This window comes from Acinonyx jubatus, chromosome F2 (genome assembly GCF_027475565.1).
Source record: "Acinonyx jubatus isolate Ajub_Pintada_27869175 chromosome F2, VMU_Ajub_asm_v1.0, whole genome shotgun sequence".
NCBI lineage: Eukaryota > Metazoa > Chordata > Mammalia > Carnivora > Felidae > Acinonyx > Acinonyx jubatus.
Window position 1 is genome coordinate 19,756,617 of NC_069394.1, and position 13,809 is coordinate 19,770,425.

At 35.2% G+C, this 13,809-nt stretch overlaps 1 protein-coding gene across 4 annotated transcripts in view; it reads left to right on the top strand.

Moving 5' to 3' along the window:
* TAF2 (TATA-box binding protein associated factor 2) overlaps positions 1-13,809 on the top strand; it is a 94,148-nt gene that overhangs the window by 29,079 nt on the left and 51,260 nt on the right. For all 4 annotated transcript variants that reach the window (XM_015085657.3, XM_015085658.3, XM_027063991.2 and 1 more), the window contains 8 exons: positions 806-891; positions 4,051-4,186; positions 5,686-5,840; positions 6,541-6,655; positions 7,237-7,346; positions 9,952-10,017; positions 11,352-11,604; positions 12,964-13,104. In XM_015085657.3, coding sequence (XP_014941143.1) covers positions 806-891; positions 4,051-4,186; positions 5,686-5,840; positions 6,541-6,655; positions 7,237-7,346; positions 9,952-10,017; positions 11,352-11,604; positions 12,964-13,104 — 1,062 coding nt within the window. The remainder of the gene's footprint in view (positions 1-805; positions 892-4,050; positions 4,187-5,685; positions 5,841-6,540; positions 6,656-7,236; positions 7,347-9,951; positions 10,018-11,351; positions 11,605-12,963; positions 13,105-13,809) is intronic.

The following is a 13,809-nucleotide window of genomic DNA, read 5'->3' on the forward strand; positions in this document are numbered from 1 at the left end:
ATTGCAAAGGATTTCAAGTATCTGGAACTATAAAAGAATTCATACATCTAAACTGGAAGAGTCCATTCTTCATTTCAAAACCTATTAATGAAGAAAAAAAAATAATGTATAGCATTTACAGTGTTTCAGGAACTGTTGTAAACATTTTATATATTAGCTATATTAATCTTCCAAACTACCCTGTTATTACCTCCATTTTACAGATGTGGAAACTGAGGCACAGACAGGTTAAATTATTTGGGCAAAGTTACACAGCTAGTGAGTAGTAGGGCCAGGATTCATACCTGGCTTTTAACCACTTCACTATGATTTTTACCACCTCTGTAATACTGCTTATATATTATTTACCCTAGTCTTGAGTTCTAACAGTTCTGTTGTCTTTTTTTTTTTTTCACTTTGATCTGTGTCATATTAGAGAAGATGGAGAAGTTTTAAAATGGTAGATACCTGACATAAATTTTATCTCCATTTCTTTTTACTTGCCTAAATCCTCACCAGAAACAAAATACAGACAATATACAAATGAACTTGGAATACAGGTCAGAGAGGTTGGGAAGAGCCATTAGGAAAAAATGCCAGGCTACCGGCCAGCCCTGAAGTCACAAAGTAGAGAAGGCTTTTTGGCTCTCTTATTGAGCCAGCTGTGTAGTCTGCTTGTTTATAAGAACATAAACTACTTTACAAATACATTTAATTTATTTTAAGAAATTTACATTTTGATTCCAGGAAATGAGAAATCACAGTTCAGTTCTAAAATTTTATATGTAAAGAATTTTTCACTGACTCCTATTTTTATCTTTTTTAGGAGCTAGACAAAATAGTGGCGTATGAATTAAAAACTGGTGGAGTTTTATTACATCCCATATTTGGTGGAGGAAAAGAGAAGGATAAGTATGTTTGTTGTTCAGAGGTGATATTTTAAACCTTCTGTTATGGGTTTATAACTTGGGATGTGTATTGAGGCCCACACAGGCCAAAATAATATCATGTAATAATATCAAAGTCAAAAACACTGGTAATACTCTGATTACTCCTTTCCTTACTTGACTGTTTTTACTGATGTGGTGGCTATATGTGGATTTTAACATTAAAGAAAGACTCTTAAAGTATATAAGAATTCTCTTTTCCATGTTAATTTCCTAATGCTACTATATCGCATTGCTCTCAGAAAAGTTTAAAAATAATGGAAACAAGTATTTTGCTTATAGACCACAGATTATTTTTTTTTTATGTCTACGTAGATAATTTTAACATCAGGACATCCTCCTTATTTATCTGAGTGGTCACCTACCTAGACACTTATGTACTCTTTGCTTTTTCTCTGCTTTCCTTTTACTTCCCTCCCTCTTGACCTTCCTTCCCTTCTTTTTCTCCCTTTCTTTCTGTTGTGTAAAAAGTCTCTGTAAAGAAGAGACCCACTTACAGCAAAATAATGGTACTAGCAGGCAATCTTGTTTGTTCTAGTGATTCCCTAAGGGAATGTGGATTGAATTGGATGGAATTTTTTTTTTTTTTGTATTTTCACTAGCCATTAGATGAAATTTTATGTTTTCTTTAATTATGAATGTAGGCAACAGACAATGCTGTGACGGTCAATGGTAGTAATCATTAAAAAAAAGAAACAGTAGAAATCATAGATCTTTTCCTGTCACATTATAATTGTTAGCAGATATTTTGAAATACTCTGCACTGAGTATCACCACCGCAAAATTACTATAATAGACCACTGCTAGATGTTATTTAATGCATTAATAAACTAGCATGTATATATCGGTTTATAATGTTTTACTATTTTTATAACTGCATTTCATTATAATTGGTTTTCTTTGTAATACTATATGTTTTATTATTATTATTTTTTTAAATTTTTTTTAACGTTTATTTATTTTTGAGACAGAAAGAGACAGAGCATGAATGGGGGAGGGGCAGAGAGAGAGGGAGACACAGAATCGGAAGCAGGCTCCAGGCTCTGAGCCATCAGCCCAGAGCCCGACGCGGGGCTCGAACTCATGGACCGCGAGCTCACCCGATGAGGGACTCAAACTCGCAAACCATGAGATCATGACCTGAACCGAAGTCGGACGCTTAACCGACTGAGCCACCCAGGCGCCCCTATATGTTTTATTTTGTGCATGTGAAAGCAGTTTCTCAAAAGGGGCCCATAGGATTAACCAGACTGCCCAAGTGTCTAAAAGCACCATAAAGGTTATGAAACCTGAAGTTGTATAACCAGTAGCCTTTTTTTTGTTGTTGTAGATTAAGATTAAGTTCGTGGGAAAGCTTAGACATTTGGTTAGATAAACTTGGGATTTTTATCATTATTTTTATGATCACTTACCTTTCTGGATGTGTGTTTTAATGTGTAAAATGACAGTGATAGTCCATCTTAACCAGGTTGGCTGTGAGAATTACTTGAGATAAAAGCTTCATAAATGTTAGTGTCTTTCACTTTCTTCTCCTGACTCCCTGCTATATGGCAGTTTCCCAGCACATAATTAGAGCATTACCATTGTGTATAAGTATTATTTACATGAAATGCTTTTGCTTTGGTTCTGCCCACTTACTTAGCTCTTGTGTGTTTACTTTTTAAAGGCAAAAAAAAAAAGTCTGGAAGCAATATACCTCCCGCCCACTCATTCCTCTTCCTGGAGATAACGACGATTATAAATTTGGTATATTGCTTCCAGGCCTTTGTGTGTGTGTGTGTGTGTGTGTGTGTGTGTGCCTTTATTTATATGTGACATTACAAAATGTAGTTTGATCATATACATATTATTGAGTAAATATCAAAATGACAAATATTTTACATTTCAATATGTCATGTTTTTAAGGAAATGTAATGACTACTCTGACACTGATCGTGAGAGTGTAATTTGGATTTTGAAGGGTAATTTGTTGGTACCAATCAAATTTTTTAAATAGGTAATTTTTAGATTCAATAGTGGTGCTTCTAGCTATGTTGTCATATAGAAATTCTACTTTCTAGGGTGCCTGGGTGGCTCAGTCAGTTAAGCATCTGACTTCGGTTCAGGTCATGATCTCATGGTTTGCGAGTTTGAGCCCCTCATCGGGTGAGCTCGAGCCCCACTTTGGGTGAGCATGAGCACTGCTTCGGGTGAGCCCTCCTTCTCTCTTCCCCACCCCTCACTCACTTGTGCCCTCTCTGTCTCTTTGTCAAAAAAAACCTCTACTTTCTACATTTGCCACTCAGAAATACATGCATATGTATAAAAAGGTATTCACTACAGCATTATTTAAAATAGTGGAAAATTTTAAGCATCTTAAATGTCCATATGTGTCATAAATTTTTTTCATTAGACTGTACCTTTTATTTTTATTTCTATTTATTTTGAGAGAGAGAGAGTGAGCACACATGGGGGAGGGTGGGGACGGGCACTGTCAGTGTGGAGCTGGATGCTGGGCTCGAATCTACAAACTGTGAGTTCATGCCCTGAGTGAAAATCAAGATTTGGATGCTTAACTGATGAGCCACCCAGGTGCCCTAGACTGTACCTTTCTTTTAATTTACTGATGATCTCTTCATCATTTCAGAATGTAAAATTTTTACATAGTCTGGTCTTTGTCCTCAAGATTTTATATATTTTTAGGAAGATTTTTCCCACCCTAGAAATATGACAAGAATTTTTTTTTTCTTACTCCAGTACTCTTATAATTGTTTTTGATATGTATAATCCATCTTGAATGGTTTTTTGTGTGTGTGTATGGTTTAACTTTGGGATATTAGAATTACATTGATTATAAGGATGAATTTGAGGAGTGTTGAGATATTTATACTGTCGTGTCTTCAATCTAGAAGCGTGGCATGTGTTTTTATTCAGATTTTCCTTTATGTTTTTTCATGCAACTTCATAATTTTCTTCCAGTTAAGTTTATTTTTAGAAGTTTCCCAGTTGTGTTGCTGTCATGCTAAGGAAATTACTGAGTCATTCCCATGAGGTTTTTGATTTATTATCTTGATGTGATCATGAAATTTATTGTATATTTAAAATTAAAATTTGTTTTATTAAGTAAATCTGTTTATGTTTTTAGTCCAGCATCTCATCTACACTTCTCAATAAAGCATCCACACACACTTTCCTGGGAATACTACACTATGTTTCAGTGTAAAGCTCACCTTGTGATGAGATTGATTGAAAATAGGATCAGTATGGAATTCATGCTACAAGTAAGTGTTAAAGTTAAGGATTTAACTGTAAAGAAAGATGTGTTCTATATGTGATAATCTGAATACTATTCTGTAGAATAGTAATCAGGGCATCTGGGGTTATAGCAAGAATTCTGTTACTAATTAGCTGTCTGCTTACTAAGTAATCTGTGCTTTTTGTTTGCATTTCCTCAGATGTAGAATGAGTATCAGTATTTTAACCACATAGTGCTGAATTATTGAGGTTATAAAATTAGAATGTGAGGATGGAGGTAAAACCTATTTATGCATAGGATTTTGTTTCCAACATTATTTAAAATATTAAGGATGAAGGGTGCCTGGGTGGCTCAGTCAGTTAAGTGTCGGACTGTTTTGTTGTTTTTTTTTTTTAAGTTTACTTATTTATTTTGAGACACAGACAGCACCAGTGGGGGAGGGGCAGAGAAAGAGAGCGAGAGAGAGAATTCCAAGCAGGCTCCACACCGCCAGCACAGAGCCCAATGTGGGGCTCCAACTCACAAAGCCCTGAGATCATGACCTGAGCTGAAACCAAGAGTTGGATGCCCAACCAACTGAGCCACCTAGGTGCCCCCAGTTAAGCATCTGACTCTTGATCTCAGTTCATGTCTTGATCTCAGGGTTGTAAGTACAAGCCCTGCATTGGGCCCCATGTTGGGCTCTGTGCTGGGCGTGAAGCTTACCAAATGGTTGGTTGGTTGGTTGGTTGGATGGATGGATGGATGGATGGATGGATGGGTGGGTGGGTGTTAGATACATAGATACATAAATTACTAAGGTTGAAGTGCCATTTAGAATGTTTTCAAGAGAAAAAAGGAAACCTATGTCTAAAAGATAGTTTTGCTCTTAAGTTCTGCCATATATTTTAAGCAAGTTGTGGTGTAAATACTTGAGATATACTGATTGAGGTAGTAGAAACCAAATGTATTATGAATGTTCAGCAATTTTTCTTCCATTGATAACATTCTTAAAGGTGAGTGAAAAATAACTTTTTAGTAATTTTTTTTAAAAGGCATTTTACGTTTGCCTTAAAATTGTTTCTTTAATCTTTTATGTCCTTCACCTTGCCTGTAGAGTGGACAAATATTAATGAGAGGTAGTCCATAAAGAAACTTGCAGAGTTGTATAAATCTTAATGGATGTTCTCAATTTGCTAAATATAATGTTTATAGTCTTTGTAAAGCTCGTGGTACAATAAATTATGGGTAGTACCTATTGTTACTATAATCCTGAAAAACAGTGTTCATTATTTGGCCAGGACGTTGTTAAAATTGAGTTCTGTTAAAGAATAGTTTCATAGTCTGGCTGTTTAAATCTTTGCATGCTTTTATTGCTAATAGTCTTTAACTAGAACTCACCTATGTTGTAGTAAGATATAAAATTACTCTCTTCTGTAATTGACTATAGTAAAGTCATAATAAAAGTGGGTATTGAAGTACAGAATTGAAGGCAACAGGTATTATGTTATGCAGACTTACTAACCGACGCTTTCATCATTATAGGTTTTCAATAAACTGTTAAGTTTGGCTAGTACTGCTTCATCGCAGAAGTTCCAGTCACATATGTGGAGTCAGATGTTGGTTTCCACATCTGGGTTTTTGAAATCCATCTCAAATGTCTCTGGCAAAGACATCCAGCCTTTAATAAAACAGTGGGTGTATCCTTTTCAGTAGCAGTTTAACAAGGAGGGGAAGGGAATAATACGGTTATGTGTGTCGAGGGAAGGAGGAAAAAGAGATTTTGGGAGACCAAAGGAGAACTATTTGAGCTTCTAAATTGTAGTAGAAATAACCAGAAAGAGTAAATCATTTTTGCTGAGGTGCCTGTTGATCACTGAGATACACACACACACACACACACACACACACACACACACTCACACGCTTATAAAATTTGGCATATTTTGAATTACTTTTTAGTGTGTGAGTGCAACAGTAGGCTTGATGGTGGGGGAGGTAAATAATCCACCAGACAGGCCTGAAGGATTACTTGTAAGATGTAGTGTTTGGTCACTTTTAGATGTGGTTAGAGCTTGGCACAACTTGAGTGGTATCTGGGAACTCTCAATTTTTACATTTTTTCGTATCAAAGCACTATTATATTAATAACCCCAGTAGAGTGGTTTTGCTTCTTTCAAAACACAAATTTGTTAATGTTTCAGACATTTTGTTTAAATCTGGGGAAACATTTTTCACAAAAATTTTGAATACTTTGCCACCTGGTTTACAGTGAAGTGTGCTCTCAAGCTTTGAACTGGTAAGAATGCATTTGAAAATTACTACCTACCATTACAAGTCATTCATTGTGTTTAGTACATATTCATTTTAATATGCAAAAATTCCTTTACAATTCTTCAGAGACCAAAGTGGAGTGGTAAAATTTTACGGAAGTTTTGCATTTAATAGGAAACGAAATGTCTTGGAATTGGAAATAAAACAGGATTATACATCTCCTGGAACTCAGAAATATGTGGTAAGAGGGGCACCTGGGTGGCTCAGTCGGTTAAGCATCTGACTTTGGCTCAGGTCATGATCTCGCGGTTTGTGAGTTCGAGCCCTGTGTCGGGCTCTGTGCTGACAGCTCGGAGCCTGGAGCCTGCTTTGGATTCTGTGTCTCCTTCTCTCTCTGCCCCTCCCCCACTTGTGCTCCGTCTCTGTCTATCAAAAATAAATAAATGTATAAAAAAATTTTTTTAAAAAAGTAAGAATTTTTCCAAAATGACCTGCATTACTTTCTTCTCAGTTTCAGTATAGGACGGGCTTATGGGTGGGAAGCTGCTTAGAAGTTTCATAATGAGATTTTGTTTGCAAAGATTGAAGTTGAGAAAATACCAAGTGTTAGTGATGGGTCAGTGAAGAGGTTACAGATGAAAATTTCAGGGAACACAGATTATTCCAGTTCTCCCCTCTTTTGGCACTGACTACCTTTTTGTGTCTCCAGATACACATCTTGTATAGTATTATCTTATATCTTGATAAAAATGCCTGTACATATAAGAATACATATTGGTGTTATCCGAGCATTATCTTTGAACAGTGTGTTTCTTTTTAAAGGGACCACTTAAAGTGACAGTGCAGGAATTAGATGGATCCTTCAATCATACGTTGCAAATTGAAGAAAACAGCCTTAAACATGATATACCCTGTCATTCCAAAAGCAGAAGGTAGGCATTGAATCATAACTGTAAACTGAAGTTGATAGTTAAACTATAAGTCTCACAGATTAAAATGCCAAAATAGAAATCCTAATGTATACCTAAGTTTTGAAGTAGAGAACATGTTATCTGGTATCTTTTTTTCTTCCATTCAAGTTGGTTTAACCAAACATTTTTTATTTGCTCTTTGTTTTTTTGGTTTGTTTTTAAGTTTATTTTTAAGTTTATTTTGAGAGCGGGAGGAGCAGAGAGAGGGAGAGAAAGAGAATCCCAAGCAGGTTCCGCACTGTCAGTGCAGAGCCCAAAGCAGGGCTCAGACCCACAAGCTATGAGATCATGAACTGGGTTGAAATCAAGAGCCGGATACCCGAAATCAAGAGCTGGACGCTTAACCAACTGAGCCTCCTGGGTGCCCCTTATTTGCTTTCTGTTCTTGACAACATTTTTATCCTTAGAATTAATTAATTTGAAAATTTAAGTTTAAGAATCCTTATTTTGTAGGGACAGGGGGAAGTAGTTTGGTGTTTTGGAGCCAGGAAAAATTCAAGGCAAATTGCTTAGGTTTATTCTTTTTTCCTTTTTTGAAGAGCCAGAGAGTGTGAGCAGGAGAGAGGGGCAGAGGGAGAGAGACAGTATCTTAAGCAGGCTCCACCCTCGGCACGGAGCCCCACACAGGGCTCGATCCTACAACCCTGGATCATCATCTCAGCCTAAATCAAGAGTCGAATGCTCAACTGACTGAGCCAACCCAGGCATCCCACTTAGGTTTATTATTAGTCTCATTGGATTAATATCTGTAGTAAATATTGGGGAAATGATTACTGAGTATAAAGGAAAGAGCTGAATACATATGTCACAGAAAGCCCCTGCGTTTTCTTTACTGTGTCTTTCTCCCTTTTCTCTATATCACCATGCCCTTACAGAACATTTCATTTTGTTTTGTTTTGCTTATTTCAGTAATCTCTGTAACCAATATGGGGCTCAAACTCACAACCCCAAGATCGAGTCGCATGCTCCTCTGACTGAGCCAGCCAGGCCCCCCTTTATTTATTTATTTTAAGTAATCCTACACCCAACATGGGGCTCGAACTCACAGCCCTGAGACCCAGAGTCACATGCTTTTCCAACTGAACCAGCCAGGCGTCTCTTAGAGAACATTCTTGATGTCTTTTAAAAACGTACATTGTCAGTGAAAATGTTCAACCATTCGTCTTTTATTTAATACATTTTTTCTTTACCATTCTTTTTTAACTCAGCCATTAGCATGTATTCTGAATAATGAAAGATGGGAGCATTTTTGTGCTTTCCTGGAGGAATGTATAGTAATCTCAAAACTTTAGGAACAGAAGTCTTACACTCACGATGACTACATTTAGGTCATCTCAGACAAATGAGGATGTCAGTTGATTCTGAAATCTCCCTGGAACCATTTTTCCTCTGAAAATTCTTTCTAGGTTCAGACTGAAATTCCCTTTTCCTTTTGTCTTGTCTTGGAAATTGGGAACATCTGATTGCTACCCTTTTCATAACATTTCCTCAGGTTTTTTTCTCTATAGTAACAATATGTTTTTTGGGTGTTCTTTGGTATGAGGAACACAGGAAGACTGTTCTCTGTTAATTTGTCTTCACCCAAGTTTTTAGTGTATAACCAGTAGATTTTATGATTCAAGAGTAATCTGAATGGAAGCAGTTGCTTTTGTTTTGACTTACCCTAAATCTTACTCATATTAGTTAGTTGTACATATTGTACATATTAATTAATACTATTAGGATGTTTTATAGTTAATCACATACTTCATTTCTTATAGGACAACACCTTGCACTTAGAGGACATATTCACAATTGTTCATGTCTCATTTCAGGCCTGGTTATTTTTTCACTTTTGTATAAAGTAAATGCTCCAACCAGAAGACATAGGGTATCAGAATGGATTAAAACAGCAACAACAACAAAAAAAACTAGGTCCATCTTTGCTTATGAGAGATTCATTGTAGACCTAAAGACACCTGCAGATTGAAATTGAGGGGATTGAGAACCATCTATCATGCTAATGGTTGTTAAAAGAAAGCCAGAGTAGCCAGACTCATATCACACAAACTAAATTTTAAAACAGATTGTAACAAGAGATGAAGAAGGGCATTATATCATAATTAAGGGATCTATCCATCAAGAAGATCTAACAATTGCAAATATTTATGCCCTCAACTTGGAAGCACCCAAATACATAAATCAATAACAAACATAAACTCAATAATAATACAATAATAGTAGTAGGGGACTTTAGGGGATTTCTTTGTTGATCTGTTTTTCTGTATAAAACAGCTTACCAGTTCTTGGAAGTATATATATATGCTTTAACCTGACATTTAGTTACACATTTTTGCTTTTTGTTAAACTTTGATCGGGAAGACATTTCAGTATCATTGGCTTCATTCCCTTCAGCTTAAATACTATAGACTTTTTTGTGTGTTTAAATTCCATTACACTCACTATCCTTTCTTCGTCAAGCTATCTTACAACGTTGCTTGCAGTTTTCAATTTGAATTTCAGCTGTTCTGTATCTCCTTTCAATTTGGAAATGTGCATTTGTAAACTTACTTTTCCCTAAATGTAGGAATAAGAAGAAAAAAATTCCACTGATGAATGGAGAAGAAGTTGACATGGATCTTTCTGCGATGGAGTAAGTTACTTGAGTTTAGGGATGTATTTTGTGCATTCTCATTTATCTTGTTGTGCACATCTAAAGGTATATAAATGTGTTGGAATCAGTGCTTTCAAAACTTGTGAAAGGCCATAGAAGCATTGTTTAAATAAAATCTTACATAAAATCGTCATTAACCAAAGAGTGAGAAGTAAATTTCGCCTGGCCCAGGCGAAACTAAGAGCAACTACAGGATGGTTATGGGGTGGGCGGTTTCCTTGCTCCACTGGTGCCCTGTAGAGCAGTGTTTCTCAGACTCTGATGTGCATGTCAGTCACTTGGGGATCTTCTCACAATGCAGTTTTTGATCTAGTACTTCACTAGTGGGTCCTGATAGTTGGCATTTCTAGTGAGCTGTCAGGTGATAGAGATTCTTTTTGTCTTTAGACAAGGCTTCAGGGCACTTTGAGGCTCCCTGTGATTTCAAAATACAATTTAAATATTGCTGTTCTAAATTTTATGTGGTAATGTTTATTAATTGACAGAAATATAATGTGGCTCAAACCTCATTTTGCTCATCCATATTATGCCTGTGTGTTTTGTATAAAATATCTAATTATTAAAAAAAAATCTAATTATTTACTAACTTTGTTGCCAAATATTATTGCTGTTTATATATCCTTTATGTGCTTTTTCCATATCAAGTGCCTTGCCTATAGTAAGCACCCACTGGTATTTGGTGAATTAAAGTAGTATTTCAGGTGCTGTTCTTTTGATGAAATTGTTGGCACAGACTAGATTTTTAAAACTGTGCTTGTTACTTTGAGAGGTACTAGAGTACTAGAGGATAAATTCATGATATGCCTTCGATCTGTGATTTCAGAACATGCTGTTTGAAAATGAAGATCATGAATCTAACATTTAAAAAAAATGTTAAAAATCAGTTAAACAAGTTAATTTGGTTAAATAAGTTCATTTCTTTGTCATAGATTGATTTCCAAGAAAAGGTGGCATTTACAGCCACAGTCTATTAGGCATTAAAATGAAGAGATTTTTTTTCACATCACATAATCACAAGTCAGAATCCCCAAATTAGCATTTTCAGATGGAATTTCTTTGTGACAGCTATCTTCGTATCCTTGAATATCGTTTAAGCAAGATTGATAAAGATTAGCCACTGTGAGAAAATTGAAATACATTAAGCATAATGAGAATGTTGTCAGTGTGATTTAAAAAAAATGAATAGAGTAAAACTTCAGGCAGTCTTGAATGTTTCATGTATAGAAGAGAATCTGTTTAACAAATGCTTTGTTTTTACTTTATAAATATATAAAATTGAAAAAAATTAAAAAGAAAATTGTATTTTCTTTCAGTGCTGATTCCCCTTTGCTGTGGATAAGGATAGACCCAGATATGTCAGTGCTGAGGAAAGTTGAGTTTGAGCAAGCTGATTTTATGTGGCAGTATCAGCTCCGCTATGAAAGAGATGTTGTTGCACAGCAAGAGTCCATTCTGGCCTTGGAAAAATTCCCTACGCCAGCATCTCGCCTCGCTCTCACTGACATACTAGAACAAGAGCAGTGTTTCTACCGAGTGAGAATGTCAGCTTGCTTCTGCCTTGCAAAGGTGAGATGACATATGGTAGAAAGAAAACAGGATGACTATTGCATATTAAAACAACAACAACAAAAGCTGAAAATAAATTAAAATTTACCATAGTCTTTAATTTTACTTGGTAGCAATTCCCTTGAAAGCTTTTTGCCAAATATGTGTAATAAGACTGATGTGAAGGAAACATGTTTTGACCTGAGCATGGATAATGCATTAAAAGTTCATAATTGCCAAACTGAAAGTAAGATTTTAAAACCAAAGAGAATTTTTTACCATTTTATTGAATTGCCAACCATATCGTTATAGCAAAGAATGTAATTGGCGAGCAATTCCTTAGTTTGATGTTTTACATTATAGTTCAGGAAGTCAGTTCATCTTAACTATCCCGTGGTGGTGACTATTTCATGGTGTGGGCTTAGTAATCAGTATTAGTGATACATAATTTAGAATGATAGGTCCTATAATTTCACATGCTAGAAAAGTTAATTTCTTAAGAAAACTAAATATTTTTCCTTAGATGCAAAAAAACTGAAGGTAGAACAAATGAAAACCAGAAAAATGCAGACAACAATTTGGCCACAAATACTGGGTTCCAGGTATTTAAAAAACATCTTGATGATAGGTTCGTTCCCATAAGTGACTCTTCTTCCTCACTGCTGAATCCATTTGTCCAACATCTCAGAAGATTGTAAATGGTTTAGATTCATTCTATTTTTAATGAGAATTATTGAGTAGTTGCATTCCTAAATTCTACTCAGATATGTGAGGACAAACATGATATTCTTTGATATAATTTCATTGCTTCTATAAAGATCTTTGTGACTCTTGTGTGCTAAATTCTTAGATCCATGAAGTTATAGACTAAAGTTAATTATAAATCCATTCTTTTCAGACATGATTTTTATATACACTAAAAGTTTCAATAAGATATGGTTTTTGGAAAGCATTCTTGCAGACTATAAATGTTATCACTGTTATTGGCTTATTTTTCAATTAGGCTAGATTTTAAAACCTTATTTAAAATCCTTGGTGATGATCTATATGGTAGATTTAAAATGTTAGAACTATATTTGCCTAAATGGACAAAGACAACTTATTCAGACTAGAAGCCATTTGCAAACATATTTTCTTAAAACAAAAGAATGCTCCAATTTAGAAATTGTAGAAAATAACTATAAGTGTACATAGGAATTTTACGGGGAGGTGAGTTATGTGTTTTGGAAATGGTAATAAAAGCCTCAAAGATATTAAATTTCTGAGAATTGAAATTGTTGAAAACTAATCCAATTGTATTAATAAATTTTAAAAAGCTGTTTTATTTAAAATATGTTTTCAGTGGTGATGGACATTACTTCGTTTTCTAATTATTTGCAGATTGCAAATTCAATGGTAAGCACATGGACAGGACCACCAGCCATGAAGTCACTTTTTACCAGAATGTTTTGTTGTAAAACTTGTCCAAACATTGTGAAAACAAACAACTTTATGAGCTTTCAAAGCTATTTTCTACAGAAGGTACGGTTTACTTTATGATTGTTTTATGCCACTATCTGTATATCTCAGCTTAACTTCGGGACTATTTAAATAACAGGTGTGTTTACTTTTTATAAAAGGTTCTGCCTTTGTTCTTTTGTTTGTTTTTCTTCTTCCAAAATGTTCCCCAAATTTAATTGATTGTTCATAGAATTTATGAGCTGTGTGTAAGTAACTCTGTATCCACATTTATACTAAAGTACATAAAAATGGATAATTTGACTTTTTGGTTGGTTACATGGTGGACCGAGGTATGGGTGAGGCCTTCTAATGGCATTCCTTCTAGAATGTGGACAGCCCTTCTGAGACAGACCAGTACAGTATCCATCTCTGGTTTCAGTCCCAGCTCTGCTCTCAGTTTTCATGAGGACAAGTTTCTTAACCCTTTGAGCCTCAGTTTACTCAGTTGTAAAATTTATATTTTTTGGAATTAAATAAATCAAGTATGTAAAGCATTTTATACTATATTTATCGCATAGTAAATTTTTTTATAAATAGTAATCTAGAAAGTCAAAGTGGTGTGATGGTGTCACTGTTTTAGGAAGGGATATGGGAATGGAACGGTTGTCAGCATTTGGGCAATTTGCAAATCATTTGTGAAATGTTTTGAGTAATTTAAAGCAATAATGAAGGCAGAGGTGAGATTAAGTAGATCAGACTAGAAGGAAGAGTGAAGTTGAAATAGAA